Here is an 18,139-nt window from a genome sequence, read left to right as displayed (position 1 = left end):
CTGATTACTTCTATGTGTGCACATACAACAGTCGGGTTGTTGCGATACCATTAAACACTGCGTCATCTACGGTATTAAGGTTCCAGGAAACCTCGCCACAGCCGGAACTGGCACCTGACGCACGGAGTGAGACGCCACGTACCTTTGCTGCTTCCTGCGCCATCCTCACCAAAGTGCAAAACTCATTCTGGACTCCCGCCACGATCAGCTTCTCGAAATAACACTCGTGGGCTTCAGCCAAAAGCATCTTAATGAGGGCTCCCAACATGGCCGGACTCATGTCATAACTGGGGGTGTGGGTGAACGTCTCCTTAAGATAACCGAGTACACCTGGAAGAAAGGAACAGCCTGTGAGCAAAGTAAAGTAAAAAAAAAAAAAAAACAGAATGATAGGGTGCACTGGTTAACATTAGAGTATGGAATGGCTCTCAATGCCAAGCAGCAGCCGCAAAAGCAAGTGCAATTGGAATGGAACACAACCCAAAAATACAGGACACAGACCGAGGTACATTGGTTAAAGTGACTTTACCAAGTGTATATTGTTCCCTGTCTGCATTCTGGGACCCCCACCAATAACAAAAACGAGATGAGGACCTATTAGGTCCAAGAACTGTACAGCAGGACTGGGGAAAGCTCAGACACTTTTCATGTGGCTTGTGTTGAATCCAGTGTTAGACTGGGGTGGAAGGGGCCAACCTCTGAAGGCCCACCAGTAACATTGACTCTGAAGGCTCACCAGTAACATTGACTCTGAAGGCCCACCAGTAACATTGACTCTAGAGCCCACCAGTAACATTGTCTCTTAAAGGCCCACCAGTAACATTGACTCTCGAGGCCCACCAGTAACATTGACTCTCGAGGCCTACCAGTAACATTGACTCTGAAGGCCCACCAGTAACATTGACTCTGAAGGCTCACCAGTAACATTGACTCTGGAGGCCCACCAGTAACATTGACTCTGAAGATCCACCAGTAACATTGACTCTTGAAGGCCCACCAGTAACACGTATGATATGAAACAAAAGCCGCTCCTATGGCTCCTTGGGTGATGTAGATGTCGTTGATGTCAAAAACCTGGTGGAGGAAGCCAAACCACTTTTGATGTGGCTTGTGTTGAATCCAGTGTCAGACTGCGGTGGCAGGGGCCCACCAGTAACATTGACTCTGGAGGCCCACCAGTAACATTAACTCTCGAGGCCCACCAGTAACATTGACTCTGAAGGCCCACCAGTAACATTGACTCTTGAAGGTCCACCAGTAACATTGACTCTTGAAGGCCCATCAGTAACATTGACTCTGAATGCCCATCAGTAACATTGATTCTGAAGGCCCAAAAGTAACATTGACTCTGGAGGTCCAACAGTAACATTGACTCTGAAGGCCCAACAGTAACATTGACTCTGGAGGCCCAACAGTAACATTGACTCTGGAGGCCCACCAGTAACATTGACTCTGGAGGCCCACCAGTAACATTGACTCTTGAAGGCCCACCAGTATCACTGACTCTTGAAGGCCCACCAGTATGATTGACTCTTGAAGGCCCACCAGTATGATTGACTCTTGAAGGCCCACCAGTATCATTGACTATCAAAGGCCCACCAGTAACATTGACTATCAAAGGCCCACCAGTAACATTGACTATCAAAGGCCCACCAGTAACATTGACTATCAAAGGCCCACCAGTAACATTGACTATGAAGGCCCACCAGTAACATTGACTATCAAAGGCCCACCAGTAACATTGACTATCAAAGGCCCACCAGTAACATTGACTATGAAGGCCCACCAGTAACATTGACTATGAAGGCCCACCAGTAACATTGACTCTGAAGGCCCACCAGTAACATTGACTCTGAAGGCCCACCAGTAACATTGACTCTGAAGGCCCACCAGTAACATTGACTATCAAAGGCCCACCAGTAACATTTACTCTGATGGCTCACCAGTAACATTGACTCTGGAGGCCCACCAGTAACATTGACTCTTGAAGGCCCACCAGTATCACTGACTCTTGAAGGCCCACCAGTATGATTGACTCTTGAAGGCCCACCAGTATGATTGACTCTTGAAGGCCCACCAGTATCATTGACTATCAAAGGCCCACCAGTAACATTGACTATCAAAGGCCCACCAGTAACATTGACTATCAAAGGCCCACCAGTAACATTGACTATCAAAGGCCCACCAGTAACATTGACTATGAAGGCCCACCAGTAACATTGACTATCAAAGGCCCACCAGTAACATTGACTATGAAGGCCCACCAGTAACATTGACTCTGAAGGCCCACCAGTAACATTGACTCTGAAGGCCCACCAGTAACATTGACTCTGAAGGCCCACCAGTAACATTGACTCTGAAGGCCCACCAGTAACATTGACTATCAAAGGCCCACCAGTAACATTGACTCTGATGGCTCACCAGTAACATTGACTCTGAAGGCCCACCAGTAACATTGACTCTGAAGGCCCAACAGTAACATTGACCCTGAAGGCCCACCAGTAACACTGATTCTCGAAGCCCACCAGTAACATTGACTCTCGAGGCCCACCAGTAACATTGACTCTTGAAGGCCCACCAGTAACACTGATTCTCGAAGCCCACCAGTAACATTGACTCTCGAGGCCCACCAGTAACATTGACTCTGAAGGCTCACCAGTAACATTGACTCTGAAGGCCCACCAGTAACATTGACTCTGAAGGCTCATCAGTAACATTGACTCTGGAGGCCCACCAGTAACATTGACTCTGGAGGCCCACCAGTAACATTGACTCTGGAGGCCCACCAGTAACATTGACTCTGGAGGCCCACCAGTAACATTGACTCTGAAGGCTCACCAGTAACATTGACTCTGAAGGCCCACCAATAACATTGACTCTGGAGGCCCACCAGTAACATTGACTCTCAAAGGCCCACCGGTAACATGTATGATATGAAACAAAAGCCGCTCCTATGGCTCCTTGGGTGATGTAGATATCGTTGATGTCAAAAACCTAATGACAGGTTCCCTTTAATAACTTCTAATGTTTGGGAATACGTAATGTCATAATGTGATCCCGGATAATTGCTATTTGTAGGTACTAATCTCATAAGACATATCAGGCCAATTACTTGTATGAAAGTCGTAAACTATAATTAGATCACCGGTGCACAATGTTACTTTTTACTAGATTTTCCATTTTACCTTTTTTTTGTTTTGTTTTTTTTATACACCTATTTTGCTAATATGCAGCCATATTATGGCCGTAAAGGGGGCACTGCTGCAAAACTAAAAACTGTTAGAAGTTTGGTGGGGTTTTTTTTGTTATTCCTGGGGTCTCGTACATGATCGCACACTACGGTTATTGCAAACACTGACTGTAAACACAAGGTTATCATCATCATCATCATTCCTGGACTTGTACTGTAACCGGTCGGACTCGTTACACTAAATCAGTCCTTGACAGAAGACTTGCAGGCCCGGCTTTCTTCTTGGCAGGTCTGTGTGCACAATATCTGCTCTGATCCGTTTATTTACTTGTAAGATTGTTCTACTTGTACTTTAAATCCACAAAAGAAAAACTTTCGGTTTACAGTTATTGTAAGAAAAAATGCCATTTCACCCTGTCTTAAAGGGCTCCTTAGGTTACACAAGGCACTAAAGAGGTTATCACACCATCTTAGCCAGTGAACAACGCTAGGACCACCCTTGTTCCTATGAAAGGGGCTCTAATGTAGTTTTAGGCTGGGTTCACACTTTACATATTTGGTGTGGATTTTCCACTCAAATTTTCTGCGCCTAAAATTCTCTAAAATCTGATTTACATGGTGCTTTTTTTTACCATTTGCATAGAAATTGTTTTTTAATACTTTTTTTAATTTGCAAATACTTTGTGCAGAATCAACGATGATTGCAATTAAAAAGGGAGACATCTGCAGCAAAATCCGCACAAAGAACGGATTCTGCATAAGAAAAGCTTCACACTGAATATCAAATAATTAGGCCCGTTTCATATTGCGTTTCGATCTCTGTTCGGTGGTCCCGTTGAGTGTCCGCCTCCAGAAAGGGCATACTCTCGAAAATGATGCACGACAGAGCACATGGTGACACCGTTTGCACCATTATAATCAATGGAACCCGTCGGCGCATACGTCTGAAACCCATTTTGCGGGGGGGTTGAGATAAAAGTGCCGACGGGACCACTGAACAGAGATCGGAACGCAATGTGAAAGGGGCGGATCCGCAGCCCCCATTACTGGGATTTATACGTTTCAGGATAAGTGCGATCATAATATTTCTCACACTTTAGGCTGTGTGCACATGCTGCATTTTTTTCGCACTTTTTGATGCGTTTTTAATCAATCTGCAAGGGAAAGTGTATGAGCATCCTGAATCCATGTTGCAGATTTTTTTTACTTGCAGATTTTGGTGCAGAAAAAATCTACACCAAATAATTGAAATGTCAATTGTTTCTGCGATTTTTTTACAACATTTTTCCTATCACAATGCATAAAAAAAGCATAAAAAAAATGCAAACCGTGGCAAAAAACTGCACTTTTTTTCTGCAGCGGTTTTCCTGCTGAGAGATGCAGTTTTTGGTGCAGAAAATCTGCACCCAAATCTGCAATGTGGGAACATATCCTTAGACCATCTGCTCACGCTGCATTTTTTTCATGCTTTTTTTTTTTTTTTTGCAGATTTAAATCAATACTGAAAGGAAAAACGCATCCTAGCAAAGTCTATGAGAATCCTGATGTGCTGTGCTCAGGTTGCAGATTTTTTTTCCTTGCAGATTTTGGAGCAGAAAAAAAACGCATCAAATAATTGATATGTCAATTGTTTATGGATTTTTTCCAGCATTTTCCTATCACAATGCATAAAAAAAAAACGCAAAACCGTGTAAAAAAAACCTCATTTTTTTCCTGCAGTTTTTTTTCCTGTCGAGAGATGCAGTTTCTGGTTCAGAAAATCTGCAACATGGGAACATACCGTTAGGCTGTGTGCCCACGCTGCATTTCTTCAATTTTTTTTTCATGCTTTTTTTTTCTTGCAGATTTTAATCAATACTGCAAGGAAAAATGAATTCCAGCAAAGTCTATGAGAATCCTGAAGTGCTGTCCCCACGTTGCAGATTTTTCCTTCCATGTAGATTTTGGTGCAGAAAAAAAACACATCAAATAATTGACATGTCAATTGTTTGTTTGTTTTTTCCAGCGTTTTTCCTATCACAATGCATAGAAAAAAAAAAAAACGTGGCAAAAAATGCGATTTTTCTGCAGTGTTTTTCTTGCCGAGAGATGCAGTTTTTGGTGCAGAAAATCTGCAACGTGGGAACATACCCTTAGATTGCTGTTGCTTGTAGTTTATAATAATTTTCTCCTTCCCCATAATTTAATTTAACTCTTTATGCAAGGTGGCGGAGCTGCAGTGTAAAGCATGGAGGAAAGTGAGCTTTTGATAACCTGGATGATGTCACACACTGCAACAGAGAATGCAGCTAAGCAGCACAGATAGAGATACAAATCATAATCTCTATGCTTTGGCAAGCTGCCCCATCTATAGGGGCGGGTATTGATTGGAAAGGGTCTTTTTTTATGCAAAACTGTTGCTAAAAGCAGAATTAAACTGCACCAAACTCTGCTTGAGGGCAATAATATAAATAGCAGGAATTACAAGAATAGACAAGTTCTATTTATTCCTTCCCTTAAGGGAGAGGTGGGGCGATATTAACACTATATGGCCCGCTTCGGGCAGTCAAAGCTGGGAATACACAGGGCTCGGCCCTAGAATTGCAACTATGGGAAAAATGAATGATGACAAATTCTTTAAATGTGGCTTTGGGTTAACTTAACGGTGTCTAATGTAACTAAACCCTTGCATTATTTTTCCGCCATTTTTTTTTAACTATATATTTTTAAAAATTGCCACTGAGAACGTTAAGACAGTACCTGCAGCTTTCTGGAACATGGTCACGGCCTCCTCCAGTCCGGTTTTGGTCTGTCGGTTGCTGCGGGTCCCAATCTGTGTGTATAGGGCGGCCATGTTGAATAAAATGCTGGCCTTCTCCAGTGAGATATTCGGTTGGCTGACAGGAACGCCAGTAAAGGAGTCATACCTAATTACAAAATACAATTTAGATGTTTTGTTTCAATTAATGATTGTCCATCACGGTATCATATATATATAAATTATTACATATATATTATAAATTATATATTTATAATATATGCATATATATATATGTATATATTATACACTTGTGACATATATATGTGTGTATATATATATATATATATATATATATAAATATATATATATCTATATATATCTATTAATATGTATATATATATACATATATATATATGTCACAAGTGTGTAATATATACATATATATATATGCATACACACATTCATACACACACACACATATATATATATATATATATATATATATATATATATATATATTATACACTTGTGACATATATATATACACACTTCCTTAGAATGGACTCCGATGTATACATTAATAACATGGCTAAAATGCGTTGTTTACATTGCTAGGGATCAAAGAAATGAATAGGTTACTAGGCCTCATTTACTAAAAGTTGTTTTTGTTGCCCACAGCAACCAATCAGATGTCAGCTTTCATTTATAAAACAGCTCTATCAGTATGAAAGCTGTGCTGTGATTGGTTGCTATGGGCAACAAAGACAGTTCTTTCATAAATCTCCTCAGATTAAACATGACTAAGCATGGCCGCCTCAGACTCAACGTGGCCGCCTCAGACTTAACATGGCCGCCTCACTCTACGCCTGGCCGCCTCACTCTACGCCTGGCCGCCTCAGACTCAACCTGGCCGCCTCAGACTCAACATGGCCGCCTCAGACTCAACCTGGCCGCCTCAGACTCAACCTGGCCGCCTCAGACTACACATGGCCGTGTCAGCCATGTGCATTTTAATTCATAAACATGAAAAGAAATAACTTTATATATTTAACCCTTGATCATTAATAATGCAACGAGAATAATAGTTTTGAATAATTTATTTTAACTAATAATTGCCTGAAAAAAATAAAACAAACACGCTTTTTTTTTTACAATGAATTCCAAAGGTGACAGATCGTATAAAGCATCAATGTAACATCCAAGCATACTGTATATATTGCGTCAACACAGAAATTAATACGTTACTAGGTCACATTTATCAAAACTGTCTGATGCCCATAGCAACCAATCAGAGCTCAGCTTCCATTTGTAAAACAGCTGTGGTACCATGAGAGCTGCACTGTGATTGGTTAGACAGTTCTTCTTTCCTACATCTCCCCCTAATGTCATATTAAACATGGCCGCCTCAGCCAAGTGCATTATAAATGGGAAACATGAAAAGGAAAAAATATATATATTAATAAGGCAACAAGATAATTAATCTCCCCCTCCTCAGCCCTTCATCACGACGTTAATACAGGGCCGTGGGTTCATGAAAGGCTTAGTCAGGCCTATAATCCAAGAATCAAAACACAGCCTGTCATTAATGTTAAGTCTTTCCTTTTATTTTGTACGCTCAGCAGATGCGGAGGAGGAACAGAAGCTTTCATTAGTGGCCATGTTTGCACTCATACCTGCCCACACCACTAATTGTTTAAGGCTGAATAAACAGTGTCCACTTCTGACCCCTTCACATGACTTAAAGGGAATGCTCAAAACGTGCCGTGCTACTAAAGCACTGGCTTAAATAATATCTACATTCATATTATTATACCAAAGGGACCTTATATCCACAGCCTACAACCCATCTTTAGGCTTAGCCCTCTGTTATCAGCCATATTGCAGGTGGCAATACCAAATATGTTATTTTTTCTTATTTTCAGTATTTTTCACTATTTGCACAGCCTGGGATCCATTGAAGTAGTAACATGGTGGACATGGGGACCTTCAGTAGTTCCTCAACTTCCATGAAAACCCATTAGCATCCCGTGATCGAGATGTGGAAAGGGGGCAATGGATGTCGGAAGTGCTCCCCTAAAATTGTGAGCTTCCTATATGCCGAAGTCAAGATTGATAAGAGATTAAACTTTTACAATTAGATTGGATGCCGGCTGTATAACACAGCTGGCTGTATATAGGAGGCTCAACTCCTGAGCCCGCTCCATACAGTGATGATGGACTTGTACGGCAGCTGAAGGTTTTTTCCTCAACTATATTTTATTTTACAAATTGGCCTATGTTGGGTCTAAAATATATACTCATTTTATGGCCCCCCTCTATTCTACTGTTGCCAGTGTCCCCCGCATGGTTTGTCACGTGATAGCTGCGGTAACTGATTGGCTGCAGTGTTGATGTTCTGTCTGAGCCGGAAGAAAAGAGCAAGAAGACTTCTGCAGCCATCAGCAGTAAAGTAACATTGCCTGCTGGAAGAGGAAGCAAGGAGACCGGCGGGGGACCCAGCAAACAGGAAGTTATCCTCTATCTAAGGCCCCCTTCACACGTCCGTGATACACGTGCGTGTTTGGTCCGTTTCCGTATATACCGGAGACATGGACAAACATGCACCAATGTTAATCTATGATTGTGGTCACACGTCCGTTATTTCATTATGTCCGTGTGTGCGTGTCCGTGATCCGTATGTGTTTGCGTTTGGCACGGATGCATGTCCGTTATCTGCACGGAGCACGCACACGTGGACACAATGAAAGTCTATGGGTATGTGCACACACGTTAGTAAACACGTATGCATATACCTATAGTCCGTGTCCGTTTGGTGTTTTTATTTCTAGTGATGTCGGCTATTCTTTCTATTTCTGTGTATGTCGGTCAATCTCCCTGAGTCCGTCGGTCAGTCTCTCTGTCTCTCTGTCGGTCTCTCTGTCTGTCTGTCCCTCTCTCACAGTCTGTCGGTCAGTTTCCCCCCTCTCTCATACTTACCGTTCCCCGATCTCCGGCGCAGCGCTGCACGGCATTCACACTGCTGCGGCGGCTTTTACTATTTTGAAAAAGCCGGCCGCCCATTAAACAATCTCGTATTCCCTGCTTTCCCCGCCCACCGGCGCCTATGATTGGTTACAGTGAGACACGCCCCCACGCTGAGTGACAGGTGTCACACTGCACCCAATCACAGCAGCCGGTGGGCGTGTCTATACTGTGCAGTAAAATAAATAAATAAATAATTAAAAAAAAACGGCGTGCGGTTCCCCCCAATTTAAAAGCCAGCCAGATAAAGCCATACGGCTGAAGGCTGGTATTCTCAGGATGGGGAGCTCCACGTTATGGGGAGCCCCCCACCCTAACAATATCAGTCAGCAGCCGCCCAGAATTGCCGCATACATTATATGCGACAGTTCTGGGGCTGTACCCGGCTCTTCCCGATTTGCCCTGGTGCCGTTGGCAAATCGGGGTAATAAGGAGTTATTGGCAGCCCTTAGCTGCCAATAAGTCCTAGATTAATCATGTCAGGCGTCTATGAGACACCCTCCATGATTAATCTGTAAGTTACAGTAAAAAAACACACACACCCGAAAAATCCTTTATTTGAAATAAAAAACACACACAAATTCCCTCATTACCAATTTATTAACCCCGACAAACCCTCCATGTCCGGCGTACTCCACGGACCTCCAGCGTCGCGTCCAGCTCTGCTGCATGGAGGTGACAGGAGCAGCAGAAGACACCGCCGCTCCGGTCACCTCCACACAGCAAATGAGGTGAGTAGCGCGATCTTCAGGTCAATCGGGGGATTAGCGGTCACCGGTGAATCCTTCACAGGTGACCGCTAATCAGTACTCGACACAGACAGAGCCGCGGTATGAGGATGAAGTCGGGTGAAGTTCACCCGAGTTCATTCTCATCGCGCAACTCTGTCTGCTGTCAGCCGACATTTATAAACGACATTGTGCATCACACACACGGACATTACACACGGACATTACACGTACACATACACGTTAATTCCACACGCACACACGGACGTTCTGCACACAAACACGGCTAGCATACGCAATTCACACAGGTGCCACACGGACCATAAAAACGGACACAAAAACGGGACACGGACCCGAAAAACGGCCCGTAACACACGTGCGTGTTTTTCACGGACGTGTGAAGGGGGCCTAAAGGATAGAGGATAATTTCCAATCTTGAGAATTCCCCTTTAATTCTTGAGACCCCTTTTTCACAGCTTGATGCAGTCTCATGCCAGATTCAGACTACTGATTCATGGTGCCCGGCATATATTATCTTCTCGTAAGGTGGAAAGTAATATTGGCTAAGATCTCGTTTCCTTATATCACCGTGACATGGCACTCATAAAGGACCCTAACATCCGGGTGCCTTAAAGGGAACATGTGCAATATACAGAACCACGAGCAGTTCTGGGTGCATATTTCTAATCACTGCCTAACACTAGTGTAGATAAAGAGATCTTTAGAAAAAGTATTTCTAAGGATCCTTTATGATATGCTAATGAGCGCGGGGACTAGTCCCAAGGGCGTTATTTCCCCCGACTAGCCACCCCACAGGGACGTACTAACATGCTATTCAATGCAGTGCCACCAGCGTTGATGCACATACCTGAATGCCCGAAACTTACAGTCATACGCATTAGACCTCTCTGATGCCAGGATGCGAACACCCAGCTTCATACTGCTCATGAGCGGAAGTGCCTGGCATTCAGAAGCGCGGTCACAGTGAACACAGGTACATATGTCACCGCTGGTGATGTTGCATTGAATACCATGTTAGCATGTCCCTGTGGGCGTTCTAACATGAAAAGAGGGCGAACTAGTCGGGGGACATACCGCCCTTGGGACTAGTCCCCGCGCTCATTAGCATATCATAAAGGATCTTTAGAAATACCTTTTCTAAAGATCTCTTTATCTATGCTACTAGATACAGAGACGGTTAGGCAGGAATTAGCAATATGCACCCAGAACTGCTTGTGGTCCTGGGGGCATATTGAACCCGTCAGGTTCCCTTTAAACATCTTCTAATGCTCAGCAAGGAGACGGGCCCATGTCGCCATCACAAAAGTGAGCAGATGAGAATCTGAACTGCAAAGATATTTGTCTAAGGCTAAGCAAACCTGTTCCGACAACCCACACAGCCTCTCCGGTTACATGTTTGTGGAGACTTCAAAGCTCCTAAAGGGAAAATACTTAAGAAAAGTTCCTCCAGGGGAACGCAAAGTCCCATGTCACTCTACCCTTGCTCAACAAAACCTTTAATGTCGATCTGTACAATATATATATATATATATATATTTATTTATTTATCTATTTTTTTTTTTCTATTATTTTTTTATTTATTTTATTTTTTTATTTCTTACCATGTAAACAGTATCCCCATATTTCTACTGGATGGAAAGAACCGGTTTTCCAGGAATCCAAGCTGCTGGAAATAGCTGGTCAACATCTCAAGGCCGGCTTCATCTCGGCTAGGAGTTCGACATGCCTACAAAAAGTAATCAGGAGTAAATATAATGTAACGCAGTAACTATAGCGGTTGCAGAAACTGAGTGTAAGGGTATACGTGCGCACGCTGCAGAATATTTCTGCGCCTAAAAAACTGCACCTTGTGGCCGAAAAACGCACCAAAAAACACATGCGTTTTTTAATGCTTTTTTTTATGCGTTTTTGTTGCATTTTTGTGCCCTGCTTTTTTTAGTGTATTCAATGGCTGGAAGGGCTAAAAAAAAAAAAAAAAAGGCAGAACAAAAAACGCACCCAAAACTGAAAGGGAAAAAGAAGCAACGTGTGCACAGTATTTCTGATTTCTCATAGACTTTGCTGGGAGAAGAAGAGACATGGCAGTTTAGGGCAACAAAGTGCACCAAAAAATGCTGCAAAAACGCAGGGTGCGCACACAGCCTTATCTGGACTGTGTTGCCTTAGATCATGTTCCCACATATCAAAAACGCTGTTAAATGTAGAAAATGCACAATAAAAAAAGCAGATTAACCAAAATGGATTTCGTTAAAACTCATGACAATGTTGAACGTGCGCATTTTTTTCCTATAGACGTCTATGTGGAGCCTGAAATGCTATTGCAATTTTACAGTAAAATATCCCGATGATTCTGCACTAAAAAACGCATTTGGAACGTTGGGTCAAAACTGCACAAAAAATGGGGAGAACGGATAAAAAAAACCCCACGAAAATTCAATTTTCAAAGAAGATTGCTATTTTGGTGCAACCCTTCCACGCGTAGGAACATGTCCAGGGTCCCCCTGACCCCTTTCTAGGACAGCCGTACTATAAAATTGGGTCTTCTCCAACGACATACAGATAGGGACTTTAGTATTGTGAGCCCCAATGGGGACAGTATTGCCAATGTATATAAAGCGCTATGGAATTAATAGCGCTATATCAATGAATAAATAAATATATATATATATATATATATATATATATTCTTAAGATTTACCACCATGGTTCTCGACCTTCAAGGTGCATTTCTTAAACTTTGCATGTATCCGTAGGGCTTAGAGTAAACATATTTTTTTCTCCTGTTCCTCATAGCTAAGGCAAATTTTGGGTCCGTGCCACTAATTGTACAGTGCAAATGACATGAAAGCATGTCCAGCATTGATTTTTTTTTTTTAACCCTTGCTCTACTGCTAGTTCCCATGTAGAATAATCCCTAAATATAACCTTGTCCACCGTTCACACTGCTAAAGTGGGCAACGTTCCAGCAGCAGAATAAATGGGAGGGCAGGCAGCCAAAAACAAGTTGGCTTAGATTGCATTGTATTGCAAAGTTTGCAAAATTTCAAAAAAGTTAAATTTTAACAATTTAGAGTTGATTTAAAGGTTCCGCTTTGGTGAATCTTGGCTTCTATACCGGCGACGGGGGTGGGGGAGGCCCGTTCTGTCATCCTGATAATGAAATAGCTGCTAATAAGTGAAACTGCAGGCTTTGGTGAAGTTTTTCCACCATTGACCTCGCTGCAAATTTACACATATGTCACAGTTTGTGTTACATGTTGATTTTGCTGCAGAATTATTGTGGATTTTACTCCTTATAGTAATTGTGGGGGGGGGGGGTTATAAAATTCATTGAATTTCCGCCATAGAATAAACATGTTGCACGTTTGAAAATTTAGCTCCATGTACCCCACGACAATATGTGGAAGCCTGACATACTCGAAATAAAAGCCCCTACCTGTCTGAGGTCCATCAGGTCCGCCAGCTCATTCTCATAATCAGCTCCATCTTCACTGTAATGTTCCAGAATAAAGTCCTATAATAGAATCAAAAACAACGTTAAGGGGTTTCTCTCCTTTGGAAAATCGCTACCTATTAGAGGTCAATCCATACTATGTTTTCTCTGGCAGGCTCAGGCATCGACCAGCTGTGTGCACATTAGTGATTGGGCTAGCAGGAGTTAATTCCTGCTGGCCTGCTGGTTACCTTTTCTATCACATGTTGCGGGAGACCTATCACAGTCACTCCCCACCTTTTTAAGATGGAAGAATCTGTCTTCCTATGCTGACTATGGCATTTGCTAATCTGGTCCGTGTGCTGTTGTGTTCCAGTTGCTGGTGATTTATTGCGTGCTGTTTGGCGTGCTCTGTAAATCCCATCATTGTCGGATTATTTCCTCCCTGCTCTTTATTTTCTCCTTATAATGTATTGTGTTATATCTTCATGTGTGGTTTCTGCATTTGTCCTTATCTATGGGTTCAACTACTCCTGCCCCGACCCTTTCCTGGGGCTGGGGAGAGGGGGTATTAGATCAGATCTGTCCAGGAATAGGACAGCGAAGGCGGCCCAGACATCTTCACCATCAGAGGTATCTCTGAGATCAGGGACAGCTAAGTCCAAATTAAGAGCCTCGGTACCCTGTTATTCCCTCACACCCCCATGAGGTGTCTTCCCACTGCGATCCCCAGTGATCGTCTACTAATGGAGTGGTTACATGGTTCTTTGCCAATGAATGATGACATTATTTCGGGGACTAATCAACGTGTACAGAGTTAATGCTCAATGACCATTTCCCAGAAATATTTCAGTGTAATTAGCAAAGTGCTGAAAAGGACGGAGCGTTCTAGGAATAATTAACCAATGTGGCATTTTTATTACTATGGGATGTTTGACCGGTTTGCTGCCTCCTTCAGTTTCCTATCTTTACAGCTTTTCATTATAGGTCAGGTTTAGTTTAATTTAGGAGAGCCAATAGATGGGGTTTCTAGATTGTCCACCCCACAACGCTTGCATGTCTATGGTTAGCCTTCAAAAGGTAAGTATCAAGTTTTAAAATTAATGTCATGGCTCTCATTCGTGGTCCTCTGCTCTCCAGCAGACCCGGTGTTCTGTTTTGTATTTTTCAACGGTGGACGGGTGGTTTCCCGTCCTCGGTTCCTGCGCTGGTGTTGGGAGGGGCCTCTCTCCAGGCGCCTTGTTCCGGGTGATTGCTCTGCTTCATTAGGGAGCAACCTCACCTTGAACACCGCCAGTTGTGGTTTCTTCCTGCAGTAAGTGCTCTGGCTAAAGTTTGTGTTTTGATCTTGTTGCTGTTCCCCCGACTCCTGACCTCCGGCTTGTACCCTGACCTCGGCTCTGCCTTTCGCCCGTGTACAGTCATATGAAAAAGTTTAGGCACCCCTATTAATGTTAACCTTTTTTCTTCATAACAATTTGGGTTTTTGCAACAGCTATTTTAGTTTCATATATCTAATAACTGATGGACTGAGTAATATTTCTGGATTGAAATGAGGTTTATTGTACTTGCAGAAAATGTGCAATCCGCATTTAAACAAAATTTGACCGGTGCAAAAGTATAGGCACCTCAACATAAAAGTGACATTAATATTTTGTAGAACCTCCTTTTGCAAAAATAACAGTCTCTAGTAGCTTCCTGTAGCTGTTAATGAGTTCCTGGATCCTGGATGAAGGTAGATTTGACCATTCCTGTTTGCAAAACAATTCCAGTTCAGTTAAGTTTGATGGTCCCGAGCATGGACAGCCTCTTCACATCATCCCACAGATGTTCAATGATATTCAGGTCTGGGGACTGGGATGGCCATTCCAGAACATTGTAATTGTTCCTCTGCATGAATGCCTGAGTAGATTTGGAGCGGTGCTTTGGATCATTGTCTTGCTGAAATATCCATCCCCTGCGTAACTTCAACTTCGTCACTGATTCTTGCACATTATTATCAAGAATCTGCTGATACTGAGTTGAATCCATGCGACCCTCAACTTTAACAAGATTCCCGGTGCCAGCATTGGCCACACAGCCCCAAAGCATGATGGAACCTCCACCAAATTTGACTGTGGGTAGCAAGTGCTTTTCTTGGAATGCCGTGTTTTTTTGCCTCCATGCATAACGCCTTTTTGTATGACCAAACAACTCAATCTTTGTTTCATCAGTCCACAGGACCTTCTTCCAAAATATAACTGGTTGTCCAAATGTGCTTTTGCATACCTCAGGCGACTCTGTTTGTGGCGTGCTTGCAGAAACAGCTTTCGCATCACTCTCCCATACAGCTTCTTCTTGTGCAACGTGCGCTGTATTGTTGACCGATGCACATTGACACCATCTGCAGCAAGATGATGCTGCAGGTCTTTGGAGGTGGTCTGTGGATTGTCCTTGACTGTTCTCACCATTCTTCTTCTCCGCCTTTCTGATATTTTTCTTGGCCTGCCACTTCTGGGCTTAACAAGAACTGTACCTGTGTTCTTCCATTTCCTTACTATGTTCCTCACAGTGGAAACTGACAGTTTAAATCTCTGAGACAACTTTTTGTATCCTTCGCCTGAACAACTATGTTGAATAATCTTTGTTTTCAGATCATTTGAGAGTTGTTTTGAGGAGCCCATGATGCCACTCTTCATAGGAGATTCAAATAGGAGAACAACTTGCAAGTGGCCACCTTAAATACCTTTTCTCATGATTGGATACACCTGCCTATGAAGTGCAAAGCTCAATGAGGTGACAAAACCAATTTAGTGCTTTAGTAAGTCAGTAAAAAGTAGTTAGGAGTGTTCAAATCAAGAAATTGATAAGGGTGCCCATACTTTTGCACCGGTCAAATTTTGTTTAAATGCGGATTGCACATTTTCTGTTAGTACAATAAATCTCATTTCAATCCAGAAATATTACTCAGTCCATCAGTTATTAGATATATGAAACTGAAATAGCTGCTGCAAAAACCCAAATTGTTATAAAGAAAAAAGGTTAACATTAATAGGGGTGCCCAAACTTTTTCATATGACTGTACCTTAAGTGACTTCCTGGCTTCTGACCTCCAGCTTGTGCTCTGACCTCGGCTTTGCTTCATCCCTGTGTTGCATACGTGATCTCCTGACTCCTGACCTCCAGCTTATACCCTGACCTTGGCTCCGCTTTTCACCAGTGTACTTTACATGTGGTTTCTGCCCTCCGGCTTGAGCTCTGACCTTGGCTTTGCTTCATCCCTGTGTTCCATATGTGACCTCCTGGCTTCTGACCTCTGTTTTGCTTGACTTCCCTGTCACTAGTTGCATCTGGTGACGCCTAGTGGTAGTTCGTCACTGAACACTTATCCAAGGGATAGTCTACAACTTGATGATCGCTAGGGGTTTGACCACTGAAATGCCCCATCCGAGTGGAGCTGTGGTCACGTAGGCGAGATCCTGCTCCATCCTTTCCCTATCGGACTGCCAGAAAGAGACGAGTGCAGTGCTCTTCTTTTTTTGGCACTCCAAACCCTAATGCGCAACGACTACTTTATGCTTGAGAGCCCTGTTTTTTTGGGGTCAATGGAGGTCCATCCAGTTGGACCTTGACCAACCCCAAGAACAAAGATCTGCAATGCCTGGTCCAAATGGAATGGAGGCCCTAAAGGTGTACATACTTTTTTCCCATATGAATGAAACATTTCAGTACCCCGTTTTTGGAATTGGTGGGGGTTTCCAGTGATTGGATCCCTACTCATATGCAAGTTGTCACCTATTGTTTGGATAGCTTCATAAAAGGAACGATTAACATTTAGAAGGAAAGCAAACTACATGTCCTCATGTTACCAGATTTACTCTAAACCGTTTATTTTTAGTTTTAGGAGGAGTTCCACTTTAATTAGGAAAATTACTAATCTTTATTATAACAGCTAATACATCAGGATGAGTAGCTCCACGGAGGAATCCTGGGTGTATTCTGCATTAGTCACTGACAGATCTTTCCCCGGGTGGTAGTTTTGGAGGAAAGTGATGGGTGTTGCCCGCCGCCGTAGATCTGCTCCACATTCGTTGCATTAAGTTTCCTCCTATCTGGAGGAAGGGTCAGGCTGATTCAGGGCACGATAATACGTGACGTAGCTCTCGGGTCACGTTTCAATTAAATGAATGAACGAATGAGTCTACGTTTCCCTATCTAAATATAGCCGGCACTCGTCATCCTAAGAATAGAAACTTTCATTCTTGCTCATCTTGAGACGAAAGAAGAAAGATAAAAACCTCTGGAGTAATATTTGTAGGATGATTCATCAGTGGGGTCAAGTCCTCTCATTCCATACTAACTTCTTACATTTTTTGGAGGATCTTTAAGATATGTATCAAACAGTGAGGTCGATTTTGCTGTATTACTGGTATATTTTTTTAAGATCAAATGGAAAAAAAGAGGGGGGTTGGGACTCGGCACCGATTCCAAAAAAATAAAATCAGAAACTTTGATTATTTTAAAAATCCATATTACAAAAGGTTCCATGAAAAACGTCATAGGACTTGACGCGTTTCAGATGAAAATAGATAAAAAAACAGTCCTTAATCACATTAAGGACTGTTATTTATCTGTTTTCGTCTGAAACGCGTCAAGAACCTATGACGTTTTTAATGGAACCTTTTGTAATATGAATTGTTTAAAAAAATCTAGGATCGCTACTTCCAATAGGTGGTGCTGCGCTAGAGTTTGTCTCCTGTCATGCAGAGACAATTTAAAAAAAATCAGAAATTATTTATTTTAAAAATTCATATTACAAAAGGTTCCATGAAAAACGTCATAGGGCTTGACGCGTTTCGGACGAAAACAGATAAAAAACAGTCCTTAATCTGTTTTCGTCCGAAACGCGTCAAGCCCTATGACGTTTTTCATGGAACCTTTTGTAATATGAATTTTTTTTTAAAAAAAATCAAACTTTATTTGGTTATTTTAAAAATTCATATTACAAAAGGTTCCATGAAAAACGT

General features: G+C 42.5%; 1 protein-coding gene across 1 annotated transcript in view; it reads right to left on the bottom strand.

Annotated features, from left to right (window-relative positions):
- The window catches only part of RHPN2 (rhophilin Rho GTPase binding protein 2), a 70,561-nt gene that overhangs the window by 12,314 nt on the left and 40,108 nt on the right, over nt 1-18,139 (bottom strand). Inside the window, exons 5-8 of the mRNA XM_075326110.1 lie at nt 13,137-13,214; nt 11,302-11,426; nt 5,930-6,096; nt 143-330 (exon numbers count right to left, since the gene is read on the bottom strand). Coding sequence (XP_075182225.1) covers nt 143-330; nt 5,930-6,096; nt 11,302-11,426; nt 13,137-13,214 — 558 coding nt within the window. The remainder of the gene's footprint in view (nt 1-142; nt 331-5,929; nt 6,097-11,301; nt 11,427-13,136; nt 13,215-18,139) is intronic.

This window comes from Anomaloglossus baeobatrachus, chromosome 10 (genome assembly GCF_048569485.1).
Source record: "Anomaloglossus baeobatrachus isolate aAnoBae1 chromosome 10, aAnoBae1.hap1, whole genome shotgun sequence".
In the NCBI taxonomy this organism is placed as follows: Eukaryota; Metazoa; Chordata; class Amphibia; order Anura; family Aromobatidae; genus Anomaloglossus; species Anomaloglossus baeobatrachus.
Note: the sequence above shows the minus strand (reverse complement) of the source record. Positions and strands in the feature narration are given on the sequence as shown.